The 13,332-nt window shown below is 42.0% G+C and overlaps 1 protein-coding gene across 1 annotated transcript in view; it reads left to right on the top strand.

The window, feature by feature from the left end:
• The window catches only part of ppp2r5d (protein phosphatase 2, regulatory subunit B', delta), a 76,163-nt gene that overhangs the window by 53,057 nt on the left and 9,774 nt on the right, over positions 1-13,332 (top strand). The window contains exons 9-13 of the mRNA XM_055636252.1: positions 3,401-3,509; positions 4,262-4,315; positions 4,801-4,971; positions 6,079-6,206; positions 7,627-7,728. Of these exons, the coding sequence (XP_055492227.1) occupies positions 3,401-3,509; positions 4,262-4,315; positions 4,801-4,971; positions 6,079-6,206; positions 7,627-7,728 (564 nt within the window). The remainder of the gene's footprint in view (positions 1-3,400; positions 3,510-4,261; positions 4,316-4,800; positions 4,972-6,078; positions 6,207-7,626; positions 7,729-13,332) is intronic.

The raw sequence follows: 13,332 nt of genomic DNA on the forward strand, positions 1-13,332 counted from the left end.
GCGAGAAGCGAGATTAATAGTGATTTTCATGGAATTTCTGTACATGTGTAATAAATCAGTTCAGCAACAGCATTTGTAAGGACCCATAAGTAACCAGGTGCCAGAATCTGCTTGGCTGCCAAGTTAGACTTGAAGTTAATTTTTGCCGAGATCCTGCTGAATAATGCAATTAAATAAAAATGTGAAGTAAATGTATAATGTTTGTGCTATCCTGCCAAGCAGTAAGTGGCAGAGAAGCCAGCATTTTAATTCATATGAGGCCTAAGAAAGGGAACCGATGACTGAAGTTGCGTGTTAATCTGATGATGCGTTCATTATGTATATATGTGGAAAAGTTCAGATCCTGCCCACTACAGATTTGGTGGGAAATGATTGGTGTAGATATTCAAGTAGATTGTTTGGGAGAAGAGAATTTATTTACTCTGCAATGGATTGGGTGCTTAGCCCTTTAATGATAGTGTCATTCCTTTCGCTGCCTTCGTTAAAGTATTTTGCCAGTTGCCTTTAATTGGCCGACAGCAGTCTTCTGGACCCAAGGACTCTTTACTTGAAAAGACACAAAGTGCTGGAGTAATTCAGGCGGCATTTCTGGCAATGTTTTGGGCCGGGACCCTTCTTCAGATTGATTTTGATGGTGCAGAGGGAAGAAAGCTTGAAGGGAGGATGGGCAGGTCAAAGCCTGGCAAGTGATAAGTGGATACAGGTGAAGGGGTGGGGAAGTTTTAGACAGATGGTTGGATAAAGGCCAGAGATGAAAAGACAAAAGCCGAGATAAGGATTAAAGAGTTATGAAGCCAGAGAATGGAATGTAGGTGGAAGGGGTGGGGGAAGGGAGAAATGGGTGTGAGTCCAGGTGGTTTTGTAAACCAGCATCTGCAGTCTGAAGAAGGGTCTCAACCCGAAACGTTGCCTATTTCCTTCGCTCCATAGATGCTGCCTCACCCGCTGAGTTTCTCCATCATTTTTGTCTACCTTCGATTTTCCAGCATCGGCAGTTCCTTCTTAAACATCTGCAGTTCCTTGTTTCTCTAGTTCATTTTTTTCATTGGCTTCTTATAATTTGCTTTGAAGTGACCCTGAGAAGCAGCCCTTTGTCTGTCCCCAACTATTTTCTAAGAACGCTTCCCGAGCTCCTGGTTAGACTTCAGTCCACCGACAGCTAAACTTTGAGCAAAAAACAAAGTGCTGTAGGAACTCAGCGGGCAGGCTGCATCAATGGAGGAAAATTGACTGATGACGTTATGGATCTTGTACAGGTGGATGCAGTAGGGGGGGAGAAAAGACAGGCAGCGGCGAGGAAAACCCTGGCAAGTGACAGGTGGATATGGGTTGTTTCATGTAAACACAATTTGAGGTAAAACGATGGATTAAAATGGCCCTCGTATGTGTTCCAGGCTGTTATGGAAAACAGGGAATGGTAACTGGTGAAATATTTACATCTTTAATGGCCATAGGTTTGATACAAAACCCCTGGAAAACAGTAAATGTGGTCATTTATTCAAGAAGAACAATTTGTTTAATGTCAAGAGTATGGAAATTATTGGGAAAGAATTCCAAGAGACGGGATAAATCTCGATGCGGAAAGGCAAAATTGATCTGTGATAGTCAGCATGAATCCTTTCAGACTATTTGAATTGAATTTATTGAAGAGATAACTGTGTCGATGAGAGTAGTGTGGTTGATGTAGTTTGCAAGGACTTTGGTAAGGCCTTTGACAAGGACCATATGAAAGGTTCATGCGATCCAAGTCAAGTTGAAAAATTGGATGAAAAATTGGCTTGGTAATAAGACAGGTGATGGTGGAGGATTGCTGTTGTGATTGGAGCCCGTGACCAGTAGTTGCTGGGACCCTTGTTGATTATTATATGCATTAACAATTTAAATATATTTGGAGGAAATATGATGATAAAGTTTTCAGCTGACATGAAAATTTGTGGTGTTGTTTGTCGGGAGGAAGACAGACAACAGGATTGATCAGCTGGAAAGGTAGACAGGACAATGGCAGGTGAAATTCAAGTATATTCTCATCAATGACTCGTACAACTATATCTCGTGAAATGTGTCAACCTTTGCACCTAATACCCTTCCCAATGACGGCAAGCTTGCCAAATACCATCTATCCACCCGACGTGACTCTTTCAGTCTCATCAGTACTCCCACATCCCTCTATTCTGCAACATTCTCCAGGGCTCTACGGTAAGCTGTGTAAGTCCTGTCCTGGTTTGACATATCAAAGTGCAAAGTTGAATTTCAAACTAATGATGAGGTGTGAGGCAAGCGGTCTAGCTTATATGGTCATAAGTGATAGGAGCAGAATTAGGCCATTTGGCCCATCAATTGTACTCCGCCATTCAATCATGGCTGATCTATCTCTCCCTCCTAACTCCATTCTTATGCCTGTAACATCTGACACCAAGAATCAAGAATTTATCTATCTCTGCCTTAATATCCATTGACTTGGCCTCCACAGCCTTCTGTGGCAAAGAATTCCACAGATTCACCACCCTCTGTGTGTAGTTCGCATGAACCAATTACCACATTTTGGACGGTACACAAATATGCTGGAAAAACTCAGCGGGTGCAGCAGCTGAGTTTCTCCAGCATTTTTGTGTACCTTTGATTTTCCAGCATCTGCAGTTCCTTCTTAAACACCACATTTTGGACCATGCTTTGGGATCTGGAAAATGTACGAGTCATTTAAAATAGCGATGTATATGGTGTCCTGATGTTGACTTGATTGGCTTCCAGCAAGCATAACTGCCTTTTGGTTTATCATGTCTTCAGCAGTGCACTGAAACTTCAGATTGGATTATGTGCTTAAATACTTTTTTGGAATTGGCAGCAGGTCACTAGTATTTATTTTGGGCATTGTGAATGCTGTTTTCATTGCTGTACGGGTCTGTACTAGGTCCATTTAATGAGAAATACCGAGGTTGGGGTGGGATGATCTCCAGGGGAATTATCCTTTCATCCTCTTGGAAAATGCAGTCCCTTGATATTTATTTTAGGTTCACTGCTGAGCAGAGGTTTAGTAATCTGGGTCATGCTGAGCTGTGCAAATGGGAAAAAGCCCAAGTTTGAACCTGATTGCGATGGTAGATAGAGGAAAAAGGAATTGATGAGAAATCCTATCTCATTTCTTCCTAATGTCCAAAAGCAAAGACAGATTGTGTTAATTATGAATATCCTACTGACGCTTGGCTGGTCTCTAGAGAACAGCTATTGGACAAAGAGGGATAAATTATTGGCAGTCATGAACAAGGGATTAAAAGTTACTAAGCAGAACATTGATGGCAAATTTTAAAATCAATAGCTGGTTATTTGTGAAGCCTATGAAATGTGGATTTATATATGAATTATCAAGGGTTTAATTTCTCTCCTCTCTCATTTTATTCTCCAGTATAATCAATGGGTTTGCATTACCTTTAAAGGAAGAGCATAAAATGTTCCTGATCAGAGTTTTATTGCCGTTGCATAAGGTGAAGAGTCTCAGCGTGTACCACCCACAGGTAAGGAATATTTCACCTGTATATTTGCAGCTATGAGGAACATTACAACATATGCTGTAAGAATGCAACTCCTTGCAAGGGTGAATGGAGAAGAGCTTCACTAATGGAAAGTTTGAGTTTATGCCCATTCATCAGATATCTTAATTTAATGACAGGTCGTTATTTGAAACGTTAAAATGGCTTCTTCAAGTCAAGAGAGTTTATTGTCATGTCCCTGACAGGACAATGAAATTCTTGCTTTGCTTCAACACAACAGAACATAGTAGGCATTGACTACAAAACAGATCAGTGTGTCCATATACCATTATATATGTAAATACATACATGAATAAATAAACTAATAAAGTGCAAATAACAGATTACTTTTATTGTAACATTCCCTCTACCTCATCATCTATGATATTCCCTGCAGCACACATCTTCCGGTCTCTGAGTGAGATCCAGAGAGAAATAACCTAGCATGCGACCTCTCCAGAGATTCACTACATTGTCCCTTGATTACTGCATCTAATAACAAGGCAGGTTCCCGCTAACCTGACAACACGCAGTTCTAGTTCTCCATCCACTGCTCTTGTTTGTCAGATTTCCAGTCTGGAATTAGCAGAAATTTCCTCCAGCTGAATGCTTTAAAAAAAAGTTAGAAGGAAGTGAAAGGGGAATGACTAACAAGTTATGCCATTGGCCATTGATTACAGTAGATCTCACTTGTAAAGGATCAAATGGGCATACTCAATGTCATTTTCTCTCTACAGCTGGCCTATTGTGTGGTGCAGTTCCTTGAGAAAGACAGCAGCCTTACAGAGCCGGTGAGTACCAAGCTGTTGGTATTGCCATTTTCAAGTTGCAATAATCCGGTGTTTTTTTCAAATGATTTTACACTTGGTCCTGATGCAGGGTCTTGACCTGAATCCCTCTGCCTCCATTGATGCTGCTTGATCTGATACATTTCTTCAGCAGCTTGTTTTTTTGCTCCAGATCAAAGCATCCGCAGTCTCTTGTGTCTCTATAAATCGGAGCAATGATTTCTAACCTGGGATAGTCTCTGTTGGCAAATGCCTGATTTAATTGCAAGCATCATTATGGGGTAGTTTTGCTAGCTGTTAATGTTGTTTTGATCAATCGGCTGGCCATAACTGGCTCTTTGAATCTTTGAACTGAATCTCGCTTTGAGACATTCATCTGGCCTGAGCTGCACAGTGCTGAACCACCTGCCGCGCACTTATTTTTAGTTTCCAAACATATTGACCCAAAACTCACGAGATTATTTGTATCTGCTGTGTTTCTGTCCCAGGTGATCGTAGGTTTGCTCAAGTTCTGGCCCAAAACGCACAGTCCAAAGGAAGTGATGTTTCTGAATGAACTGGAAGAAATTCTGGATGTCATTGAGCCGTCAGAGTTTGTGAAAGTAATGGAGCCACTGTTCCGACAGCTCGCAAAATGTGTTTCCAGCCCACACTTTCAGGTAAACCCAGCGTTACCCTGCACTGTCCTTCCCAAGAATAGGGTTGCTTCTTTTTGAACTACTGTTTCTTGTCTGGTAAACAACCTTCCATAACCACCCTTTGACTCTTTTCTCCAAGCCTCTTGAAGCTATTAGGCAAGCTTACTTTGGATTCCATGCAATCTAACACAAACTAGCCTAGCATGATGTGGGGCCTTTGCCTTGCTAAAGTTCACATAGGCAATGCCAACGGCCCTGCCCACTTGGTGACTTCTCCAGGACATAATACCTGGAAGATGTTATACAGGTGTATAAACTTATGAGAGGAATATACTGGGTAGACGCAGAGCCTCTTGCCCAGAGTAGGGGAATTGAGAATCAGAGGACATAGGTTTAAGGTGAACGGGAAAAGATTTAATAAGAACCTGAGGGGTAACTTTTTCGCACAAGGGTGATGGGTGTATGGAACGAGCTGCTAGAGGAAGTAGTTGAGGCAGAGTCAATTGCTATGTTTATAAAACAATTACACAAGTACATGAATAGGACAGGTTTGGAGGGATATGGGTCAAATGCAGGCAGGTGGGGCTAGTGTAAATGGGACATGTTGGTCGGTGTGGGCAAGTCGGGCCGAAGGGCCTGTTTCCCCATTGTACGACTCTAAAGACTCTGATTAATCTGGATAACTCAGCTGACTAAATGTGTAAGAAAAAACTGGAGATGCTGGTTTAAATCGAAGATCTGAAGAAGGATCTCGACCCTGAAACGGCACCCATTCCTTCTCCCCAGAGATGCTGCCTGTCCTGCTGAGTTACTCCAGCATTTTTTGTCTACCTTTAACTCGGCTGACTGATCAGCATGCGCATAAGAGTTTGAATGTTCTCTTGTGTTTGAAATGTTGTTTGATTCCAAGAAGTGACTTAAAGCTGAATGCTTTGTGTGGAATCTTGATCTGATTTATTGGCATTCGACAGCCTGCCTATTTCTCTATCCATCCCTAATGCCTACATTTACATTTAGAAGTCAGAGTAATCCCCCCTTCCCCACCTCTCCACATTGAGCAAACCCAAGAATAAAATATATTTGGTGATGTTCGTTTTAATTGTACTGAATTTGGTTATCCTGTTTTAGGTGGCAGAGCGAGCTCTATATTATTGGAACAATGAATACATCATGAGTTTGATCAGTGATAATGCTGCCAGAATCCTCCCTATAATGTTCCCTGCACTTTACAAGAACTCCAAAAGTCACTGGAACAAGTAAGTCTGCTGTCTTTGACCTGTTCTGCATTTGGTAATTTCAGATAACCAGATTTTCCACTTTGGCAGAACCAATGGTTCTGATGTATGATTATCCACCAATAACGTCAATTCTGTTTGCTCTCGTGCTGATGTGGTTGCATTTCCATGTTGCTTTTTGATTCATCGTTCTCACATTTACTCTATCTGTTAGTTCTAACATTTTTCTTTCTTGTTGTCATTCTCTTTTTCTCTTATTTCACCACTCTCTGTCAAATAAACCTCAATTAACAAACTTCTTACCAAGGTCCTCTATAGTTGAAAGAAGACATTGTTAATCATGTACTCAAATCCTTTGCAACAAAGGCCGATATACCTTTTGCCTTCATAATTATCTTTGCATCCACATAATTAGCATTTAGTGGATTCTGTATAAGGACACTCAAGACCTTTTGAATCAATGTTCTCTAATATCTCACTATTTTTAAATAATACCCAGCATTTCTAATTTTGGTGACCGAGGTAGAGAACCTTCCATGTATCCTTAAGTAATCCATCTTCAATGTTGTTGCTTACTCAGTATTAATCTAATAACATGTGCTTTGAAATTGTTCACAAACTTTGTTTGTGGGGTCTTAGTGAAAGCCTTCTGAAAATACCCTTGAAGCCACTTTGTATCCTTATTACAACTTGCTTTTCCATTTGGTTTTGGGTCCTTAACAAACTTGGAAATGTTACAATAGTCCCTTCTGCCAAATTGTTGATATTGATTGTGAGTAGCTAGGGCCCAAGCACCCATCCTCACAAGTTTCCGACTGTCAATGTGAGTACTCATTTGTTCCTACTCTTTGTTTTCTATCTGTTAGCCAACGCTAATATCTCATGCATCTAACCTTCACTAATCTCCACTGTGGGATCTTATGAAGATTTAAGTACACTTCCACTGCTACTGTTTTTCCCCTTTTATCTACTCTCAGATGCACTTAATGAATCAAACATGATTTCCTTTTCTTAAGATCACGATTGACTATTCAATCATATTATTCAGGTTTTGGTTTCCGTTCTATTTGTGATGTTCCCCAAGTTTTCCCAAATTCCTCTATTTTTCTACAATTTGCAACTTATTTGATTCCTTTGTTTCCCATCCTCTCACCCAAAATCACTTCGGATGGTGATGAATCTGAAACATCTGTACCTCTCTCTTCTGAGGTTGCCTAAGCGGCTCAGCATTTTCTTTTCTAATGTCAGATTTACAGTATCTGTGTATTTATACTTCACTAGAAAGAGCAGGATTTAAGAGTTAAGTGAATGCCTTCCCCATATTAAATGTTATTAATGGATGAACTATTGGTAAAATAGGGATTAATGTAATACATAGAAATGAATTGCACAAAACATGCAGCAGGCTGTCCTAATATTAAAATATCTTATTCCTATTCAGGACAATTCATGGATTGATTTACAATGCACTGAAGCTGTTCATGGAAATGAATCAGAAGCTGTTTGATGATTGCACCCAGCAATATAAGGCAGAGAAACAGAAGTAAGGACATTTCTTTGGATTTAAAGGGCATATTTTGCTGTGGGTACAAGAAAATAGCAGCATGCATAGCCATATAACCCCTCAATCCAATGCTGCACTCAACATGATCATGGCTGATTTACACTGGCCTCCCTTTCTCTCTGGTTGGTATGAGGGATACTAAGTAAGTTGGGGGTTGGGGGAAGTGTAACATAGAAACATAGAAAATAGGTGCAGGAGTAGGCCATTCGGCCCTTCGAGTCTGCACCGCCATTCAATATGATCATGGCTGATCATCCAACTCAGTATCCCGTACCTGCCTTCTCTCCATACCCTCTGATCCCCTTAGCCACAAGGGCCACATCTAACTCCCTCTTAAATATAGCCAATGAACTGGCCTCAACTACCCTCTGTGGCAGAGAGTTCCAGAGATTCATCACTCTCTGTGTGAAAAAAGTTTTTCTCATCTCGGTTTTAAAGGATTTCCCCCTTATCCTTAAGCTGTGACCCCTTGTCCTGGACTTCCCCAACATCGGGAACAATCTTCCTGCATCTAGCCTTTCCAACCCCTTAAGAATTTTGTAAGTTTCTATAAGATCCCCTCTCAATCTCCTAAATTCTAGAGAGTATAAACCAAGTCTATCCAGCCTTTCTTCATAAGACAGTCCTGACATCCCAGGAATCAATCTGGTGAACCTTCTCTGCACTCCCTCTATGGCAATAATGTCCTTCCTCAGATTTGGAGACCAAAACTGTACACAATACTCCAGGTGTGGTCTCACCAAGACCCTGTACAACTGCAGTAGAACCTCCCTGCTCCTATACTGAAATCCTTTTGCTATGAAAGCTAACATACCATTCGCTTTCTTCACTGCCTGCTGCACCTGCATGCCTACTTTCAATGACTGGTGTACCATGACACCCAGGTCTCGCTGCATCTCCCCTTTTCCTAATTGGCCACCATTTAGATATTAGTCTGCCTTCCTGTTCTTGCCACCAAAATGGATAACCTCACATTTATCCACATTATACTGCATCTGCCAAACATTTGCCCACTCACCCAACCTATCCAAGTCACTTTGCAGTCTCCTAGCATCCTCCTCACAGCTAACACTACCCCCCAGCTTAGTGTCATCCGCAAACTTGGAGATATTGCCTTCAATTCCCTCATCCAGATCATTAATATATATTGTAAATAGCTGGGGTCCCAGCACTGAGCCTTGCGATACCCCACTAGTCACTGCCTGCCATTGTGAAAAGGACCCGTTTACTCCTACTCTTTGCTCCCTGTTTGCCAGCCAGTTCTCTATCCACATTCAATACTGAACCCCCAATGCCGTGTGCTTTAAGTTTGTATACTAATCTCTTATGTGGGACCTTGTCGAAAGCCTTCTGGAAGTCTAGATACACCACATCCACTGGTTCTCCCCTATCCACGCTACTAGTTACATCCTCGAAAAATTCTATAAGGTTCGTCAGACATGATTTACCTTTCGTGTAAATCCATGCTGACTTTGTCCAATGATTTCACCACTTTCCAAATGTGCTGCTTTCCCATCTTTAATAACTGACTCTAGCAGTTTCCCCATTACCGATGTTAGACTAACTGGTCTGTAATTCCCCGTTTTCTCTCTCCCTCCCTTCTGAAAAAGTGGGGTTACGTTTGCTACCCGCCAATCCTCAGGAACTACTCCAGAATCTAAAGAGTTTTGAAAGATTATTACTAATGCATCCACTATTTCTGGAGCTACTTCCTTAAGTACTCTGGGATGCAGCCTATCTGGCCCTGGGGGATTTATCGGCCTTTAATCCATTCAATTTACTCAACACCACTTCCCGACTAACCTGGATTTCACTCAATTCCTCCAACTCCTTTGACCTGCGGTCCCCTGCTATTTCCGGCAGATTATTTATGTCTTCCTTAGTGAAGACGGAACCAAAGTAGTTATTCAATTGGTCCGCCATATCCTTGTTCCCCATGATCAACTCACCTGTTTCTGACTGCAAGGGACCTACATTTGTGTTAACTAATCTCTTTCTTCTCACATATCTATAAAAACTTTTGCAGTCAGTTTTTATGTTCTCTGACAGTTTTCTTTCATAATCTATTTTTCCTTTCCTAATTAAGCCCTTTGTCCTCCTCTGCTGGTCTCTGAATTTCTCCCAGTCCTCTGATATGCTGCTTTTTCTGGCTAATTTGTACGCATCATCCTTCGCTTTGATACTATCCCTGATTTCCCTTGTTATCCACGGATGTACTACCTTCCCTGATTTATTCTTTTGCCAAACTGGGATGAACAATTTTTGTTATCCCAATTAAAGGAACCATTGTTTCTGAATTAACAATGTCACTCTCCATCCTAATGAAGAACTCAACCATATTATGGTCACTCTTGCCCAAGGGGGTACGTACAACAAGATTGCTAACTAACCCTTCCTCATTACTCAATACCCAGTCTAAAATAGCCTGCTCTCTCTTTGGTTCCTCTACATGTTGATTTAGATAACTATCCCGCATACATTCCAAGAAATCCTCTTACTCAGCACCCCTGCCAATTTGATTCACCCAATCTATATGTAGATTGAAGTCACCCATTATAACTGTTTTGCCTTTGTCGCACGCATTCTAATTTCCTGTTTGATACCATCTCCAACTTCACTACTACCATTAGGTGGCCTGTACACAACACCCACCAGCGTTTTCTGCCCTTTAGTGTTTCGCAGCTCTACCCATACCGATTCCACATCCTCCAAACTAATGTCCTTCCTTTCCATTGCGTTAATCTCCTCTCTAACCAGCAACGCTACCCCACCTCCTTTTCCTTTCTCTCTATCCCTCGTGAATATTGAATATCCCTGGATGTTCAGCTCCCAACCTTGGTCACCCTGGAGCCATGTCTCCGTGATCCCAACTATATCATAATCATTAATGGCTATCTGCACGTTCAACTCATCCACCTTATTACGAATACTCCTTGCATTGAGACACAAAGCCTTCAGGCTTGTTTTTACAACGCTCTTACCCCTTATACAATTATGTTGAAAAGTGGCCCTTTTTGATTTTTGCCCTGGTTTTGTCTGCCTGCCACTTTTACTTTTTGTACTGGTCCCACCTCCCCCAGAACTGGTTCCAATACCCTAAAAATTTGAATCCCTCCCCCTTGCACCATTTTTCAAGCCACGTATTCATCTGCAATATCCTCCTATTTCTACTCTGACTGGCCCGTGGTACTGGTAGTAATCCAGAGATTATTACCTCTGAGGTCCTACTATCTCCTAGCTCCCTAAATTCATCTTGTAGGACCTCATCCCCTTTTTTACATATATCGTTGGTGCCAATATGCACCACGACAACTGGCTGTTCACCCTTCCCCTCCAGAATGTTCTGCAGCTGTTCAGTGACATCCCTGACCCTTGCACCAGGGAGGCAACATACCATCCTGGAGTCTCGTTTGCGGCCGCAGAAACGCCTATCTATTCCCCTGACAATTGAATCCCCTATTACTATTGCCCTTCCACTCCTCCCCCCCCCCCCCTCATGTGCCGCAGAGCCACCCATGGTGCCATGAACTTGGCTGCTGCTGCATTCCCCTGATGAGCCATCTCCCTCAACAGTATCCAAAATGGTATATCTGTTTAGGAGGGAGATGACCGCAGGGGACTCCTGCACTACCTGCCTACTGCTTTGCTGACTATTGGCCACCCGTTCCCTTTCTGTCCTCTTACCTTTTACCTACGGTGTGACCAACTCACTGTACGTGCTGTCCACGACTTTCTCAGCATCGTGGATGCTCCAGTATGAATCCAGCCGCAGTTCCAATCGTTCAATGCGGTCTGCCAGGAGCTGCAGCTGTACACACTTCCTGCAAACGTAGTCACCAGGGACACCGACCATATCCCTGATCTCCCACATGTTGCAGGCTGAGCAAACCACGGGGCCAATCTCCACTGACATATCTTACTCCCAAATTAACTCTATATTAAATATTAAAAAAACACAAAACTTTATCCTTTAAACTTTACTAATAAATACTGTACACTCGACTCCCAGAATCCTTAACCTGAAGGCAGAAATGTAAAAATGTAAACCTGGTCCTCTTCCATCAATCAGAGGCTTCCACCAGACTCCTTCTCTGGAACGTTGCCGATTTTGGTGTCAGGTCCCTGGGCCTCTGTGAAAGCAAGCCCCACGATGCATTTTATACATACAGCGCAGGTACTCCTCTCCTCGCACCAACGGCTCCCTGGGCCTCTGTGAAAGCAAGCCCCGCGATGTATTTTATACATTTATATATATTTTACACATTTTATATGTAAGATATTGAAAGCCCACTGACATTTAAAGGAAGAGCAGTATGAATGCTAGAAGTAGTTTGCCTATTAGTCATTACCTTGGGGAAAAGGTTTAGCAAGACGGTGGTTGAGGGGCTGTCGAATGAGGTAAATTTTCTGCCTCGTCTCTGACAAAAGTTGTGCTGGTTTTCTGCAATTGCTCATGGTGTGGTATGTATGTCTTCATCGGGCATTTTGATGTGCAACTGGAGCTTCCACAAGAATGTTGAGGTGGGTGAGAGAAGGGGTTGCAAGGTTGAAGAGAGGAAAGGGGTTGTGGAAAGAAGAAAATACGAGATGTGTGGGGTGAGGTAGAGCATGTGGACAAGAATGTGCAAGTCAGTGTGTGGGTGGACAGGGTATTGGTGAGTCTTCCTGTTGCCTGTTGCTAGACTGTCAGAGGTGTATGTTGAGGTCATGTGTGGAGCCTGGTTTCCTATTATCTTGTCATTTTGGATCACAGAAACTGAACCAAGACTTATGAATAAGCTGGTGTATAGCAGCCACCCCACATTAAAATAGTGTAGCAAGGAACTGCAGATTCTGGTTTAAACCGAAGATAGGCACAAAATGCTGGAGTAACACAGCAGCATCTCTGGAGAGAAGGAATGGGTGACATTTTGGGTACAAACCTTTCTTCAGACTAGAGTCAAGGGAAAGGGAAACGAGAGATATAGGGAAACGAGAGATATAGACGGTGATGTAGAGAGATATAGAACAAATGAATTAAAGATATACAAAAAAGTAACAATTATACAGGAAACAGGCCAATGTTAGCTGTTAAACAGCTAACAATAGCCTGTTTCTTTTATCATTCTTAAACAGCTATGTGGAAGGGTAGGGTGTGAAAACAAGACATCAAATGGGACAGAGCTGAAGGAAAATGCAGAATAGATCATTGTTAGCTAGGGGAAGTTGACAACGAAGCACACAAAGATAAAATGTAATCAGGAGGACAGTCAGACTGGTCGAAGAATTAGTATGGGGGAGGGATGGAGAAAGAGGGAAAGCATGGGTTACTTGAAGTTAGAGAAGTCAATATTCATACCGCTGGGTTGTCGGCTGCCCAAGCGAAATATGAGGTGGTGTTCCTGCAATTTGTGTTGCAATAGTTGTTCCTGGGTTATTGCTGCTGATGTACTTGATGTTTCTTTTACACGTTTTTGAATTAATCTTCAGAATGCTGAGTCTTCTCAAACTTAATCGGTCAAACACACAGGAGCATGGAATTGATGGCTTCTAATAATTTTCTCATATGGGTCATATTTTCTCATATCAATCAAAACAGGATAA

This window comes from Leucoraja erinacea, chromosome 5 (assembly GCF_028641065.1).
Source record: "Leucoraja erinacea ecotype New England chromosome 5, Leri_hhj_1, whole genome shotgun sequence".
Lineage (NCBI taxonomy): Eukaryota > Metazoa > Chordata > Chondrichthyes > Rajiformes > Rajidae > Leucoraja > Leucoraja erinaceus.